Source organism: Capra hircus, chromosome 12, assembly GCF_001704415.2.
Source record: "Capra hircus breed San Clemente chromosome 12, ASM170441v1, whole genome shotgun sequence".
NCBI classification, from domain to species: Eukaryota; Metazoa; Chordata; class Mammalia; order Artiodactyla; family Bovidae; genus Capra; species Capra hircus.
Window position 1 is genome coordinate 74,213,020 of NC_030819.1, and position 18,259 is coordinate 74,231,278.

General features: G+C 38.1%; 1 protein-coding gene across 3 annotated transcripts in view; it reads right to left on the reverse strand.

Moving 5' to 3' along the window:
* DGKH (diacylglycerol kinase eta) overlaps positions 1–18,259 on the reverse strand; it is a 203,415-nt gene that overhangs the window by 34,984 nt on the left and 150,172 nt on the right. For all 3 annotated transcript variants that reach the window (XM_018056794.1, XM_018056791.1, XM_018056792.1), the window contains exons 13-18: positions 17,760–17,844; positions 15,707–15,792; positions 9,318–9,417; positions 6,445–6,718; positions 5,407–5,529; positions 521–646 (exon numbers count right to left, since the gene is read on the reverse strand). In XM_018056794.1, the coding sequence (XP_017912283.1) occupies positions 521–646; positions 5,407–5,529; positions 6,445–6,718; positions 9,318–9,417; positions 15,707–15,792; positions 17,760–17,844 (794 nt within the window). The remainder of the gene's footprint in view (positions 1–520; positions 647–5,406; positions 5,530–6,444; positions 6,719–9,317; positions 9,418–15,706; positions 15,793–17,759; positions 17,845–18,259) is intronic.

Here is an 18,259-nt window from a genome sequence, read left to right on the forward strand (position 1 = left end):
AATGGTATTTAAGGAGATCTCTGAGACATTTACATTTAACTCCCTCCACTTCCAGACACATCCTTCAGTTTCCACTAATACTATCCTAAATCCCAAGCCCTTATTGGGGCTGAAACAGATGCCTCAGATATTTCAAAATGATGCACTATTATCAGTCTAAAAATAACTATAGATACTTGTGGCTTAAAACTAAGAGAAAGGCTATAGGGATACTTAAAAGTTGGCTAAATATAAGATCAAATTTACCTTAGAACTTAAATTCAGATTTCTGGGTTCCACTCTAGAGCTACTCAATCAAAATTTCTCAGGTCAGGGGCCAGGAATATGCTTTCTAAGAGTTTCCAGGCAATTCTTTTACACACCACAGTCTAAGGATCTGGACTTCGATTAATAAAAGTACTAAGAACACTCTCTTAATGTACACTTTATGAGTACATTTCTATACAGTTCAGGAAGATGAGTACTTATACATTTTCACAGAAATACTTAAAAATACACCATGTTTCACAGTCAGTACTACCTGGGCAAATTATTCTGGTATTGAGCACAGGGAGGTTTTCCTTGCTGGCTGCCACAGGGGCACCAGGGCCAGAGTCAGTTTGGGAACGACCAGCCCGGCCATCCGGAGACCGAAGTGCACCTTTAACTGTGGGCAAAAAGTCCAGATTAAAAACAGATACTGATATAGTTGTCTTAAAAAACAACCACGTCTCTATACACTTGATGCCATAAAATAATTTCATACATGTTTAATCAGTAGAACTGAAAATATTACCTTGTGTTTACCTTTTTTTTTTAAAACCATTTTCTATTCATTTTCTTGGGATTTACCATGTGGAAGGAATGTGTCACAGGTAGCTGTATTGATCTCTCATTTTAAATAGATGATGATCAATAGGATCAGACAGTGAACTATCTACCTGTAATGCAGGAGACCAGGGCTGGATCCCTGGGTCAGGAAGATTCCCTGGAGGAGGGCATGGCAACTCACTCTAGTATTCTTGCCTAGAGAATGCCCATGGACAGAGGAGCCTGGTGGGCTACAGTCCATGGGCTCACAAAGAGTTGGACATGACTGGGCAACTAACATTTTCACTTTTTACCATAATTAAAGGTCAAAGACACTACTAATCTGAAAGTGAGCAATCCATATTTAAAGAAAGGAAATTTTGACACCTGACAATCTTTGAAAATGGAACATATATATTGTAGTGTATATTACCAATGCAATCCTTTTCTCAAAAATGTTGAGGAAATAATCAAATGTAATTAATGTAATTCCCAGAGGAAAAATGTTATTTTTTCAAATGAAATCAATATACTTTTATGTCTCAATTAACCATTTACTCAAAGAAACCAGTTCTACCATATCCTTATAAAAGCTCATTAAAAAAAATTATTCCAAAACAGAATTATTCTCAAAGTAAACAATAAAAAGAGATTTAATTCTACCTAAACTGGCACAATTTAATGGAGATCAAATAGTATCTTTAACTAATTTAGGAGCAGTTGGCAGGTGTTTAAAAGAAACAGTAATCCTCAAACTCAATTTAAAAATACTCTAAAACCTTATTATCTTTACTTTGCCTAAGACTAATTACAAACTAACCATATTTATCTTACACTCTCATCTCTCTGTTCAAAAACTGTCCAGTTGCACTAAGGAAAAGGAACAGAACAGAACTCTTTTTTTTTTTTTTTTGGGACAGATGGGAGCCCTGGAACTAATTTCTTATAAAAACAACCTTTTGATATTCATCTCAGATAAAAATCCAGACAGTATTCTAGTGACCAAGATTGATGTTTCACTACAGGTAACTAAATTACTGTTTCATGGCTCTTCTTAAATGTACCATATCATTGATCATATTAATGTGTATTTTGCACATCTCAGACATACAAATAATTAAATTATTCAATGATAATATAACGAATGTGCTTCAGAAAGTTAATGATTTAACTTAGAAAACACTCTTCCAGATACTGATGCCCAATAAACTGGAATACTAGGCAAAAATTAAGAACAAATGCTGCACCATAAAGACTTGCATAATCTATGCTTATTTCAATAACAATATCTATGTCATTCTATCTCTATTTTTTTGGTTTTCTTTGCAGACTACAATGGAAGCATCAAATTCATGACAGTATAGTAGGACGGCATGGTAGGTGGTTGGAAAACCAAAACCAATGAGTGCTGAAAATGCAGTCCTCCAAAGAGCCATTCACTACGTCCAGAAGGAGGAGTGTATGAGTACTGGTGTGCTATTACATTACAGAAATACCTGGAAGATGCTGCTCCAAATGGGGCCTTATGTTTTAATGGGGCATCATATTGACCGTTAATGAGAAAAACAAAAGGTTTAAAATGGTCACGTTAGATTGGTAAAATAATTTACTAGACAGAATCTGGAAAAAGAATATGCAATGTGTGGAAAGGAATATGATGCCCTGAAGGCTGTTTTCAGTAAGGGCTGTCCCCTGGAAGAGCAATCTGCAATATCATGAAATGATGCCTGTAAAACTGAACCATGAAGCAGATGTCAGTAGTTGTTTCTCTTAACATGAACGTACAAAACGTTTTTTAATAATAACGTAACCGTGGGTAGAAATTTAAGGAAGAAAATAGAGAGCTCATACGTTGACAGAAGAAAAACTTTCTAACAATTAGAGCTGATCATGACAGCAGGCTCCAAAATCACTGCAGATGGTGACTGCAGCCACGAAATTAAAAGATGCTTGCTCCTTGGAAGAAAAGCTATGACAAACCTAGACAGTGTATTGAATAGTCGAGATACCACTTTGCCAAAAAGGACTGTATGGTCAAAGCTATAGTTTTTCCAGTAGTCATGTATGGATGTGAGAGTTGGACTGTAAAGAAGGCTGATTGCCAAAGAACTGATGTTTTTAAATTATGGTGCCAGAGAAGACTCTTGAGAGTCCCTTGGACTGCAAGGAGATCCAACCAGTCCATCCTAAAAGAAATCACCCCTGAATATTCATTGGAAGGACTGATGCTTAAGCTGAAGCTCTAATACTTTGGCCACTTGATGCGAAGAGTTGACTTATGGAAAAGACCCTAATGCTGGGAAAGAATGAAGGCAGGAGGAGAGGCGGCAACAGAAGATGAGCTGGTTGGAAGCCATCACTGAATCAATGGATATGAGTTTGAGCAAACTCTAGGAGATAGTGAAGGGTAGGGAAGCCTGGCGTGCTGCAGTTTATGGGGCTGTAAAGAGTCAGGCACGGCTTGAGACTGAACTACAACAATGAGTGTGGGTTGTGGTGACAGTGAGTAATCCAAGGCTCAATGACCATTGGTCAGGAGTGTAAAATATGCCTGCACTGGATTATATTCTGCAACGGGCCATTTAAGGTCGAAAAGGTCAAAGGTTAAATTAATATAACTGGGTTATGTACTGGAAAAGGTCTACTAAGTCGCTTCAGTCATGTTTGACTCTGTGTGACCCCACAGACGGCAGTCCACCAGGCTTCCCCGTCCCTGGGATTCTCCAGGCAAGAACACTGGAGTGGGTTGCCACTTCCTTCTCCAACGCATGAAAGTGAAAAGTGAAGTTGCTCAGCTGTGCCCAACTCTTTGCAATCCCATGGACTGCGGCCCACCAGGCTCCTCCGTCCATGGGATTTTCCAGGCAAGAGTACTGGAGTGGGTTGCCAGTTCCTTCTCCAGAAAAAGGTCTAAAAAGTTCTAAAATAAGGTCAAAAAAGATGCTGTAAAATATGAAAGAACTGGTTATAGGTCAGACACATGAGGTCTATAATATGGTCCAGTTTCAAAGTTTCTAGGAGTTTTAAATACAATTAAGAACTAGTCTTTCAAAGTTCGTGTAGTTAGGAGCAACAACAGCAGAAGCAGTAGCAGTAATCATAATCGTGACACTGACAGCAAACATTCCTTCTCAGCACAATGTATCCACAGCTATTCTAGGCACCTAAATCACTGCAGAGGTGACTGCAGCCATGAAATTAAAAGACGCTTCGTCCTTGGAAGGAAAGCTATGACCAACCTAGACAGCATATTCAAAAGCAGAGACATTACTTTGCCAACAAAGGTCCGTCCAGTCAAGGCTATGGTTTTTCCTGTGGTCATGTATGGATGTGAGAGTTGGACTGTGAAGAAAGCAGAGCACCGAAGAATTGATGCTTTTGAACTGTGGTGCTGGAGAAGACTCTTGAGAGTCCCTTGGACTGCAAGGAGATCCATCCAGTCCATTCTGAAGGAGATCAGTCCTGGGTGTTCTTTGCAAGGAATGATGCTAAAGCTGAAGCTCCAGTACTTTGGCCACCTCATGTGAAGAGCTGACTCATTGGAAAAGACTCTGATGCTGGGAGGGATTGGGGGCAGGAAGAGAAGGGGACGAAAGAGGATGAGATGGCTGGATGGCATCACTGACTCAATGGATGTGAGTCTGAGTGAACTCTGGGAGTTGGTAATGGACAGGGAGGCCTGGAGTGCTGTGATTCATGGGGTCACAAAGAGTCAGACACGACTAAGTTGAATGGGTGTTAACTTATTTAAACATCACAAAAAAGTAGGTATGTTATTACCCCCATTTTACAAATGAGGACATCACAGAGAACTTAAGTAATCTACCCAAGTTTACATATAATAAAAGTATAAGCAAAAATTTAATGATTGCAAACAGTTGTGATATAATAGTATTAATTTTCATTTGTACTATGTTAATTATATTCATATTATCTTCTTGCCTTCATTAATAATTCTGCTTGTTTTATATTCTAGTAAATTAATACCTTTTCCCTTATTCAACATGAAAAATTATAAGTATAAATTCATCTTCATTTAAAACTGGAAAAGTAGAGAAATAGTTAATAGTCTTTAAGCAACTACATGTTAATTCCCTGGCAAAAATAACTTCAGTAGAGACAGGGTTGTAACTAGATGTCCTATGATTTAAAAACTTAATTTAGCAATAAGGATTATCAACCATCTAGGCTAATCAACAGAACTCAAGGGACCAAAGAATTATTTAAATGCCACGTTTTATGCTTGTGAGGCCTGCAGCTTCCATATTATTCTCAAAGAAATCTGAAAGCTAAAACAAGTTAAAATCTTCAGTTTTGGTAGTTACTCTTCCTAGAGGAAAATTAAGATATTTAGCCATGTTTGGTCCCCAAATTCTTACTTTATGATGATGATTTCCAGATTAAGTGATAAAAAGGGATGCGAGAGTACCTGACAATAGTCTAAACAACGTTACCTTCATTATTTCAGCATGCATGAATACCTAAGCTTTAATTTCTGAAAAACCTCGTTAAAATAAAAATGCAAATAGTTTATTTCATACTAAGAAGCCGTTCGAAAACAGAAAGCAGAGTTACATTTTATCTAATCCCAAAATAATCTTATCACAGTTTTCTTACCAGTTAATGAATCTTTCGCATCATCTTCTTTTAACTCATCTTTGGAATCATCTGTTTCTGTGCTATCATAATCGAATGACTGATTAACTAGTTCAGAGGAGTGAACTGGCTGGTCATCCATCACTTTAAGTAGCAAGAGGAGAAATATGTTCGAATGAGCAAAAATAAGGTCCATAAATATTAACGTATTCTTATAAAATTGAAATATAAACTCAAAGAAATTTCCCATTCACAAATAAGCACTGATTGGCAGTGAACTCTGGGGTCATGTGATGTCTGTTAAGTATTAATACTAGAGACTATAGAAGGAAATATTTTAAAATCTCAAAACTATATTTTTAGCAGAAGAGAAAAATTTAATCTAAGAACTTCGAGAATGAAAGACAAGTCCAACTATAAGTTACAATTCGTAAAGGGTTTCTGAATATTATTCAAAGTTAAGTTTTAGTCTATTACTTCAAATTCTAAGTAAACATATTACAGGAATACAGAAAAACTAAAACAGAGGTGGAACTTTTATAAAAACTCTTTAAAAAGCAACATAAACATTTAAGAGATAAATGTTAAGAAAATATTTTCAAAATAGCTTATAGGCTTGATTTTCTTTTAAGAATGTAACAGACTCCAGTTAAAAAATTTAATTTCAGAAATATGATTTAAAAGCAATTTGTAATTTTATTTTAACATTTTCAGTGTACTTTATCTCTGAAATTCTTTTAACGTGTGTCTAGTCTGACCAATGGGATTCCCAGTTGGAGCTAGTGGTAAAGAATCCGCCTGCCAATGCAGGAGACTCAAGAGTTGTGGGTTCAATCCCTGGCGGAGGGTGGGGGGCAAGATCCCGTGGAGTAGGAAATGGCACCCCACTCCAATATTCTTGCCTGGAAAATTCCATGGGCAGAGAAGCCTGGTGGGCTATAGCCCACGGGGCTGTAAAGTCAGACACAACTGAGCACGCAGTCTGACCAATATGAAAATTCTCTTGTGCTTGCAAGAAGAATGTTGCCAACTTCAGAAGCTGCTTCTGTTAACGTGTACCTTTTCCGGCCTCCTCAATGACTTGCCTCACTGCTTTCTTTAAACTGTTTGCCCGCAGCATTATTTCCCTTGGTTTGACAGCTTTCTGGGAAGAGGGTTTTGTAGTGTCATCCAAGAGATGTTCCTTGCTCTCACACAAGGATTCTTCGCTGGAAGATTCCACAGCATCTTCTTCTACCATGAGAGGGCTGATGCCTGGGAGAACTGGACCTGCCTGGGACTCTGTGTGCAAAGCCTGGAGCAGTTGTTCAAGCTTCTCATTTAGGATGGAACACTAAGAAAACAAAAACATAGTGATGAATCTTCATTTAGTGGAGATGGAAAGTGATAGTTTCAATGAATGGTTTTCAATTTTTTTAGAGGAAAGATGCCTACATTGATGTTGATCATTAATTTTGTTGCTGTTTAGTCCCTAAGTCATGTCCGACTCTTTGTGACCTCATGGACTGTAGCCCACCAGGCTCCTCTGTCCATGGGATTTCCTAGGCAAGAACACTGGAGTGGGTTGCCATTTCCTTCTCCACGAGAGTTTCCTGATCCAGGGATTGAACCCGAGTCTCCTTCATTGGCAGGTGGATTCTTTATCATGGAGCCACCTGGGAAGCTGTTATCACTAACTGGCTATCTATTATAAATTATACTTTAGATACCTATGGACTAAATAACTTTAATTTTTTTTTAAACTGCACAATTATTTTGTAAATTTACTGATTTATACTTCCAGAACTATTTAAACTCCATTGCATGGGTGAAAAATCTTTACACTCCTCCTAAAGTTATTTTTCCTTAAAAGAAAACAAAGAAAGTTTCATGATAAAGTGACACATTACATAAACAATTTACACATAATACAAAATTTGCTATACATTAGACGAAACATGGACTTCCCAGGTGGTGTAAATAGTAAAACAACAACAACAACAACAACAACAACAACCCTGCTTGCCAATGCAGGAGACATAAGGGTTCAACCCCTGGGTTGGGAAGATCCCCTGGCTGCTGCTGCTGCTAAGTCACTTCAGTCGTGTCCGACTCTGTGTGACCCCATAGACAGCAGCCCACCAGGCTCCCCCGTCCCTGGGATTCTCCAGGCAAGAACACTGGAGTGGGCTGCCATTGCCTTCTCCAATGCATGAAAGTGAAAAGTGAAAGTGACGTCGCTCAGTTGTGTCCGACTCTGCGACCCCATGGACACAGCCCACCAGGCTCCTCTGTCCATGGGATTTTCCAGGCAGGGGTACTGGAGTGGGGTGCCATTGCCTTCTCTGAGATCCCCTGGAGGAGGGCAAAGAACTCACTCCAGTATTCTTACCTGGAGAATCCCATGGACAGAGGAGCCTGGCAGACTATAGTCCATGGGGTCACAAACAGTTGGATATGAATGAAGAGGCTTGGCACACACGCATTCACTCAAAACACTGAGTAAACATTTCTTAAGTGATCAACTTAAGGCACTGTTTGGAGCATCACAAATCGCCGAGTCTGGCTGAGTCTTGTAAACACACCTTCAAAGCTTTGGTTTTGCAAAGGAGTGTGAATACTTAAGGGATTATTGGCTCAAAGAAAGAGAAAAGGAATGTGCCCAGGATAGGAAATAATGATGCAAAAGGAAAAGAAGTGCTGGGCCCTTGCTTCCTTCTGCTTTTCTGAATCCCTAAGGGTAAGGAAACATTTAGGACTGAAGGTATGGATCACGCTGCTTAGTTGCTTCAGTCGTGCCTGACTGTAAGAACCTAAAGACCACAGCCCGCCAGGCTCCTCTGTCCATGGCACTCTCCAGGCAAAATTACCGGAGTGGGGTGCCATTTCCTTCTCCAGGGATCTTCCCGACTCTGGGATTGAACCCACGTCTCTTATGTCTCCTACTGGCAGGCAAGTTCTTTACCACTAGCTCCATCTGGGAAGCCCAAAGCTACTGATGCCGCTGCCTAATGTACCTGTTATCTCCACACAAATTCCCAGTCCTCTCTGCCTTTTTTTGATCACAGGCCAGGACAAAGTCACAGCAGAAACAGTCAGGAGAAAAGCGTGTGATGACACAGGGTCTCTGTTTTCTGAAGCTCTCCACAGAGAATAAAAATACGAGAAAGAGGCTGAAAACTTCAGATGTATTATTTCTATTTTCTTTCCCTTCCACTCAATCCAACCACCATCCACAGCTGGGTAAGATCATGCCTGTGCAAAGCCCCAGAGAGCCAAACCCTCTGTAAGAATGCCCTGTTGTTAGCAAATGAAAGCAAAGACAGTGGCTTTCAGGGTTCAGAAAACTGTTCTTATTTTAGCCTAAGACAGCTCACAAAGGGGAAAAAAGTACCTATCAAGAAAAAAGGCAAAGCAAGAGGCAGAAACCTGAAAGATGCTGAGGACTGTAACATCTGGGGAATCCGAACAACCATGCTGGCAGGGAACTTGGGCAGCCAAGGTTTGCCTGGAAATGGAAAACCATTCCTCCCCGTGCTGGAGCACCAGCTGCCTAGCAATTTCCCCCATATGACCCAACTACTGCGCATTTCTCCTTCAGAATGTCAACCAATGGGGAAAAGGGGGTGAGTGATCAGATTCGGATTGTTGGTCTTCAGCAATGCAGTTTTCGTACGTACCAATGGGAGGGAGGTCCAAGAGGGATATTTGTAAACCTCTAACTGGTTCACTTCATTGTAAAGCAGAAACTAACACAACATTATAAAGCAATTATACTCCAAAAACAAGGGAAAAAATAGCGTATGTTTTAAATCCTCATATCTGATACAAAAGCAATTTTCTCTTGCCTTGAGATGCCTAGGCAGGAAAGCCACTTAATCAATTTAGCTGTAAAACACAGTTTGAGGTTCACATTGTAAAAGACCTTCCCGCCCTGAACGTGTCCCGCTTACTTTACTGGCCACGGCATCGGCTGCAACAGCTTTTTCCAGCGTTTTCTCATGTGCTTTCTCTACTTTGGCAACGAAGTCCTTTACGGTCTCACAAAGTATCCTTTGAGCAAAAGAAATTGTGCAATTCAGGAAACTCAGAAAGCTGCTTTGCTTTGATTTACAAACATATTTAAAAATAAGCACAACTGAGTAAACTGTGAAAAAATCAGGATCACTGCTTTATAAACCCAAACTTATATTTGCTGTGTGGCGGGCCCTAGGTCAGCTCAGGACATTCGAAGTGATAAATGGATATATGAATAAGCCTTGCTCCACATAACTGAAATAAGTCTTTTTAAGGTTATATCAAGTTTTTCTCAAATATTTAAATGCTTTAAATTCTTGAGAAGAGTCGTTTTAGATCGTATTTAAAAAATAAAACATTATCTTCTGCGTCTTACGTATTCTTAGAAATTGCAGTGTTGAACAAACAAACCAAAAAATTTGTCACTGATGATGTCCCTGTTGCTCTTGATTCATTATATGCGTATCTTGAAAGTATATCTTTCCTGAAGAGAAAAGAAGTTGTACATTGTGCTGGAAACCAGCCTGCCACTTGAACTGACTTATATTCTCTGTAAATCCAATCTCCTCTCCACCCCCCTTAAGATAACAATGCAATACCACGCAGACTAATTGAATTTAGGTCTTGTTAGTGTCAGAAATACATGGTTTCTCTGTTTGTTTCTTTTAATTACATTTGGTTTCTTTGCCATGAAGCAGACTAAAAAGAAAAAAAAAATCATCTGAAATAAAAACAAAATTTGTCAAAAGTCTAGAACTGGTGTTGGATTAAAAACTGCAACCGACAGAATGGTATGAGCAGCTTTCTGAGGCAGGAGCTTATAAAGTGATTTTTGAAAACAAAATCAGACTATTTAAAAAATAGCATTTCTCTTTGACATTGATAGAAGTTGAGGAATTTTAAGAAAAAGAAGATTCCACCAGTTATTTTTTCTATTATACTGACAATTTTCTCTGGTATGTGAGCAACATAAAGTTTTCAGATACTTAAATAACTATGAAATCAAGCCATTCAATAGATATAGGGGACATACACACACTCCAAACCTTCACATTTATCATCTAAGAAATAAATTACTCCAAACAATTTTTGTTTTGTCCTTTGGCAACAATTTCTAGGTATCACTTGGACAAAAGGTAATACTTCCTAACCTTCAACCTTTTTGACCACCCTTTTAACTCAAATTTCTACAGAGACTCTAGTTTATTGGAGATTCATGCATGTGTTTCCTGTCATTTGGTCTTCTTTGTTTTATGTACAATACTTTTATGGAATTTCTTGAAATATTAAGACAGGCTACTATGAAATTTCTTCTATGGACTTTAGGATTCTGTGTTAGGAGAACACTGGCCACTGAGCTGGAGGAATCTCATGGTTCATTAAGTTCCATATTCCAGAAGATAGAGGATATTTATTATAATCCAGAGAATGGATTCACTTCTTGTTATACTTAAATGGGTAGAGTTTTTAAATAGAAATAAAATATATACTTAAAAGCAGTATGATTTCAAAGTCACACCAACCAGGAACTTGCAAAATTGGGGAAAAACAGGTTTAAGATGTACTTACCATAGTAACCCAAAAAACACTCTCCAACTGATACAATTTCCCCCTTAATACATAAAGATTTCCAGAAAACACGTACAAAAATCAAATGAATGAAAGCGGCACATGGACCTTCAAACAGAGCTAAAAATATTTAAAATTTCTAATTACATATTTAATTAATGTTAGTTATTATTTTAATGAAGCATTTCCAGCACTGTATTTCTTTAGTTTTGTTTTTGCTTCAAGTTGAACAAACATGTGCATTGAATATTCAGTTGAACCTAACAGAAGTCTATAGTTAGCATGCCTGATGGTTCCCACCATCATCTCAATTATGAGATCCATATTTATCAGTAGCAGTACCGTCATTTATCAGTTTTTCACTTATTTTTTATGAGAGATAAATGACAATAAAACATGCAAATGCTACAGTAAGAAAAATAAGGCAATGGTGCCCAAACAGGATCACATATTGGTAGGCAGGGACCATACTAACAGAACTCGAAAATTTCATTTTTAATCTGATATTAAGAAGTTCAAATCAAAAATTAAAGGTGATTTACAAGTATCAATGCATAGTATCTTAAAATCCCTAGCTACCTATGTGCTCTGAGGAAACAGTTTTAACGACTATACATCATACCTCATCTGTTCAGTGAAGGGGGTTGCCTAAGTTATCTCTAAGATAGTCCCCAAATCTAAAATTCTATGGTTCTAAGACAATGATTCCAATTTTAGTATTTTGTTTCCTGCTAGTGATCCCGTTTTCTGAGAAGTTTTGTCCACAGAGCAAACTGCATTTACTTAGTAACCTGTTTTTCATTTTTATTAATAAATGACATCTATAATGACTAATTAGTGCTTCTGAATCTCAGAAGATAACTCATGTTGTCTTACTGGACTGACAAAATTTCAAAGTCAAAGAGATATTAATGTTGTGTTGATGAACTACATTAGTTAACCTACTTACTAGCTATGCTGATGAAATACAGCTTTTTCATCAGCATTTTCAACATTTAAAAATAGTTAAAAATAGCTTAAGCTACTGAGAATTAGTATCTTATGAAACAACTATAAACATAACAAACAGGAGGTTTGTTTCAGAAATGTTCTGCCTCAATACTGAATCCTTCAATAATTAAATGGCACTAACAAGAGAAGGAAATGCTTTATTTTATCTGGGTGGTGGTCAGAAGAATGTGAGTGTGAATGTGTTATTTTTTCCTAAGCACTGAGTTGTACCTTTGTGGTTTGAGCACTTTATTGTGTATGTGTCATGCCTCAATAACACAATTTTTTAAAAGCAGGGAGATATATTATAGATTTTCCACGTTTTAGAGGCATAAAACCTAAAGGCAATCTGCACCTTGTTAGGATTTTGATTTGAATGAATCAATGTTTTAAAAAAAAAGAACTTCAAAAAAAAAAAAAAAAAGAACTTCAAGAAAGTTAAAGAAACGGAATATAAGTTGAGTAATTATTATTAATTTTATTAGACTTTTAAAAAATTATTGGATATACAAACTGAAAGTGGAATAAAATGATTTCCAGGATTTGCTTAGATACACCAGCAAGAGAAAGTGGGGAGTAGATAACAAAATATTGACAAAATATTGAAGCTGAGTGATAGGTATGGTAGAAAATCATTATACTAATGTCTCAATTTTTTCATATGTCTGTAAAAAGTCTGTAAACAAAAATCAAAGTAGGGACCTTCCTTGGCAGTCCAGCAGCTAAGACTCTGCACTTCCATTGCAGTGCATGCAGGTTTGATCCCTGGTTGGGGAACTAAGATTCTGCATGCCACTTGGTGAGGCCAAAAGAAAAAAAAAAAAACTCAAAAATATATTATACTGGTATAAAAGTATACTATATATTGGTACTATATTACTGGCATAGTAAAAACATACTATACTGGTAGTATTACTATATTACTGGTACAAAGTTATTGCATATAGTCCCATCTTTTCTCTCTTGAACCTCATTATGGCAAATGCCCCTGAATTTTAATCGGCAGTTGCAAAGGTTGGGCCCTTGGGCAGGTCTGGGCTCCCGGACGAGTGACAAGAGGGGACCAGGACAGGAACAGAGTCTGCTTAAAGGCAAGTGAGCCAGTCAGGGAGGAATCCAAAGCTAAGCAAACAGTAGAGGCTAGACAAGGAGCCAGGTCAAGGTCAAAGAAAAAATGTGAAATGCAGTTGGGTAAAACATGAGGTGACGACACCATAATTTAATACAGCACTCTGTACTTCATAAGTTCTATATTTATTTCGTTCCTCAAGTTAGTTCCCCTAAGAGTTCCATGGGGGAGGAAGGACAGGCATTCTTTCCATTCTTACACTTGATAAAACAGACATGGGCCACAAAGCCAGCAAATGGCTGAATCTCATCTAGGACCTCAGACTGACACGGCCCAGCACTGTGACTTACGTCAGTGATTTTCAAGCTATTTTTCAGAAATATTTCAAGGATTCCACCAAGGCTAGATTAAAATTTCATTTAGAAATATAGACTATAATTTTAAAACTCTTCTCAAATCATTAAGCATGTAAGAGAACAATACTATGTTAGCTTTTAACTTTGAATTCACTACTTTTTGTGCAAGTCTTGGACCATATTCAACGCAGTTTCCAGCTATTTCTGTATTTTATGTTGGTTACATAGTTGTAAGGAAATTGTCCTCAATTGATAGATAAAAATGGCATCCTTACAATTATATAACCAACATGAAATACAGATAACTGGAAACTGCATTGAATATAAACTAAAACTGTCACCTGTAACCTTATTGCTTATTTTTTCTTGTAAATAACCAAAAACTTAATCCTATCCAGTGTATTAATGTCAACAAAACAGAATTTTAGTTCTTAAATATTGAGATTCTGCATAAAATTTTATTTTTAAAAATGTTATAAGTCAATTATACTCTTTAAGAAATAAAACAAAAAATATATAAAAAGTAAAGAGGCAGTAACCAAACACATCAAATACACAAAATTCAATATCAAAGCTCTGTAACATCCTTTAAACTAAGAGAGTGGCCAAATACAATATTTACTTAACTATATTGAAGAATAACTCTGCAACTTTTTATACCTTTAAAAAGGTCCCATTTCAACTTCTCATGTTTTCTAAAAATATCCTTTAAAATGTCCTGAAAAGAAGCATTTGACTCATAGGGCCAGAGTGCACATGCAAATAGCTTCCTTGTAGAAGTAACTTAAGAAACACCGAAGGAAGTAACTTTAGTATATGGATTTGGCCCAAGATGAAAAAGGCCATAGGAAGTGTTAAGGCCTGGGACAAAGCTGAGATTTGTACATTTCACCATAAAGCAATACAACTAATTAGAAAACAGCCAGCCGAGGCATCAAACCCAAAAACCCAGTAGCAGCACTGTCCATCAAACAAAGAGCTCTGGAGCCCACCAATCTGGACAACCAGTGTGTTCCCTTGACTTACATTGCTCAACTCTTTTCCTACGGCTCGGTCAAATCTCCCCTTCATGGGGGTTATAGCATCAAAAGCGACTGTCACTACATTTGTACTTTTGTCACAAGCAAATTTGTTTATAATGATTTATCCTGTCTTTCCTTGATTTATTTGCTAATTCAGTACATAACATACTAAATTTTATCTTTTTTTCCTCTACCACTTTCCCATCCCTTTTCTTTACTTCCTCTTTCTCACTTCTTTCTGTGTATCAGTAATATTTCCTTGCAAAACCAGAATCCTTTTTTGGGCTCCAAAATCACTGCAGATGGTGACTGCAGCTATGAAATTAAAAGACGCTTACTCCTTGGAAGAAAAGTAATGACCAACCTAGATAGTATATTCAAAAGCAGAGACATTACTTTGCCAACAAAGTTCGTCTAGTCAAGGCTATGGTTTTCCCTGTGGTCATGTATGGATGTGAGAGTTGGACTGTGAAGAAGGCTGAGCACCAAAGAATTGATGCTTTTGAACTGTGGTGTTGGAGAAGACTCTTGAGAGTCCCTTGGACTGCAAGGAGATCCATCCAGTCCATTCTGAAGGAGATCAGCCCTGGGTTTTCCTTGGAAGGAATGATGCTAAAGCTGAAGCTCCAGTACTTTGGCCACCTCATGTGAAGAGCTGACTCATTGGAAAAGACTCTGATGCTGGGAAGGATTGGGGGCAGGAGGAGAAGGGGACGACAGAGGATGAGATGGCTGGATGGCATCACAGACTCGATGGACGTGGGTTTGAGTGAACTCCGGGAGTTGGTGATGGACAGGGAGGCCTGGCGTGCTGCGATTCATGGGGTCGCAAAAAGTCGGACACAACTGAGTGACTGAACTGAACTGAACTGACTAAACCATGTTTTTACTTTCACTTATTAGTTGAAAATTTGAATGCGTTTCACCCCTTCCTCCAGCTGATTTTCCATTTCTCATGACGGCAGTAGAGGATGCTTCAAACCAAAATCCTAAATTCTACCCCGGCAACATTTGGAATAATAAAATCAGGTAGTTTGGGGGTCCATGTATGGAATTAACAACTAAAATCTGACCACTTTGAATTCAAATATAATTACAAAATTTAACCATGCTGAGAAATGTCATTTTGAAAAATCTCATTGTTATTTTCCTTTTTCTGATGTAAACGATCCCTAAATAGTAGTGTTTATGGAAATAATGAATTATAGTGTTTTCCACATCATAATCAATCATAAATGTTTGTTTAAATAAGAAAGATAAAATGCTTTCCTCGCATTTTCGTCGTATAACTATTTCATGCCTTGAACGCCACAACTCACTTGGCAGAAGATATGACCACTGCATGTTCATCAGAATTGAGGATTTTTGTAAGATGAGCTGCAACTGAGTCTTCATAAATTGTCATCTGAAAAAAATAAAAAAAACCTACCCTGTATTACTGTTGCTGGCATTCATACAACTCTGTTATTAGGGCTTCAAAAATGGGGTCATCCTGACGCATGTGACACACGGCAATGGCTATAATGAAATATAAGTGACTTTAATGAAATAAACACATCTATGAGAGTCATTGCACAAAACAGTTAAGTATTTCCTTTCTCTGAAAGGTTCTTAGTTTCTGGATTCCTCAATTCATATTCTCAGAGAAACCCAGGAAATCCATTTAAAATTTTGTAGGAAGTTTCATTGAAAATCTTTTACACTAAAAATAGCCTTCTTCCATGCAGTTACAGCTGTACCTTATTTAGTGACTACACATATGATAAAAGTAAATTGTCTAGCTTTATTTTATATACTAGGAGATAGACACCTCTAAAGTAAGAAAAGCAAAATAATCTCCTCCTTTTGTCCCTTTGGAGAGAAAATTGGTAACATTAAAAAATTCCATGACGAAAAAAGATTGGTTCCTATAAAACCTTTATGTTTATAGTTGGATAAAATATTCTTATAAACAAAAACAAAAATGCTGCTGGAAATAAAGTAGAAAACATATTCATTTTTAACAGTAATTATTAAATATTAGTAATTGGGGCTTCTCGGGTGGAACTAGTGATAAAGAACCTGCCTGCCAATGCAGGAGACATAAGAGACACAGATTCAATCCCTGGGTGGGGATGATCCCCTGGAGGAGGGCATGGCAACCCACTCCAGTATTCTTGCCTGGAGAATCCCATGGACAGAGGAGCCTACTGGGCTACAGTCCACGGCGTCACAAGGAGTCGGATGTGACTGAAGTGATTTAGCACACAAGCCCCTCTGGGTGGCAGGACTATATATAAAATTTTTCTTTTCTTTGTTAGATGTTTTTGTATTTTCCCAATTTTTTAGAAGCAGTTTATGCTATTTCTATATTGGGGGAAAAATTTAAATACAATTAGTTTCTTTAAGAAATAAAGCCCATGTTTCTAGATATTATTCCCTTCCTTAGTTTTGACAAGATCATAATTTTCTTAATGACAAAACAAAGATTTCAACTGTAAAATAAACAGATGAATTTTCCTAGAGGGAAAAATAAGCTGCCATAGATCCAACGGTCTTAGTAAGTCAGAGAATAATCCTTTGAAAATTATGTTCTTTTTAAAATCTCCAGTGCTTTGAGGTTTAATCAGAATGTAGAGTCTTTAAGAACATCTAAAAACTGTAGTTATTAACGGTCTGGAGCAGGGATGGAATGAAGGGCACTGTCTTCCTTTGTTTTATTTTGATTAACAGGCTTAACCTAGAGAACCTTAACCTAGGGAGGTTAATTCTGATGCGCCCTCAACATAGCAGGCAAAGCAGGAAGAGAGAAATTCTACAATATTCTGGCAACAAGTATTGGTGTGCTTGGAGGTTATTTAAGGGAGCTGGGTGAACACCTAAGAATCAAACAGGTACTCATGGCTGAGGCAAGAGATGAGTGAAAGCTGAGAGGAGCCTGGCATCAGCTGGCTTCCCTAGAGCCCTGCTGGAAAGAGTAAACCGACAGGAAGACTATTCAGGGAGAATTCTCTTGGGGTGGGAGCAAGGGGGTCTGCATGTGCGGTGCTTTCCACACCTCATCACCTCCTTCAGTCCTCCCAACATGGAGCCTCCTCAACAGATGAGGTCCATGAAGACGAGACCCACGAAGGCGAGTGATGTGGCTGAATTCACACAGCCAAGGAGGGTGTCGGGGAAGGACCCTAACCGGGATGGTAAGGATTCTTTCCTCTAGACCGGAGGACTAGAGGCAGTCAGTGAGACCAAACCCCAAATAGGAACAATTACAATTAAGTGAACATGCTATCAGATCTTATGCATGTTTTTTTTGTTTTTTGTTTTTTGTTTTTTTTGTTCAAGATACTCAACTCTGTTTTCAAATGATAAACAGGTAAAGAGTTAAAGTCTTACATAAAATTCTTCAGACGCCTCTGGAGGTTCAGGAAGTAGAGAAGCTTTTGGCGGCAATTTGAGTTCATAGGTCATAATACTCCACCTGAAGGGAGAAGAATATCTGGTCTAAAATTCCTTTAAAATTTAATGGATTTTGCTCTCACCTCACATCCACACATGCTCGTGCTAAGTCACTTCAGTCACGTCTGACTCTTTTGCGACCCCATGGACGGTAGCCCAACAGGCTCCTCTGTCCATGGGATTCCCCGGGCAAGAATACTAGAGTGGGTTGCCATTTCCTCCTCCAGGGGATCTTCCTGACCCAGGGATCGAACCCGGGTCTCCTGCATTGCAGGCAGATTCTCTACCATCTGAGCCACCAGGGAAGCCCCTCACATACACATGCGCATACATTCATGAACATGTTTCCCATGTCTGAAATCACCAAATACGGGAAGACATGGACTTACCATAATCTCATAAAGTGCTGAATTCATAATCTATGATTTCCCTATCTT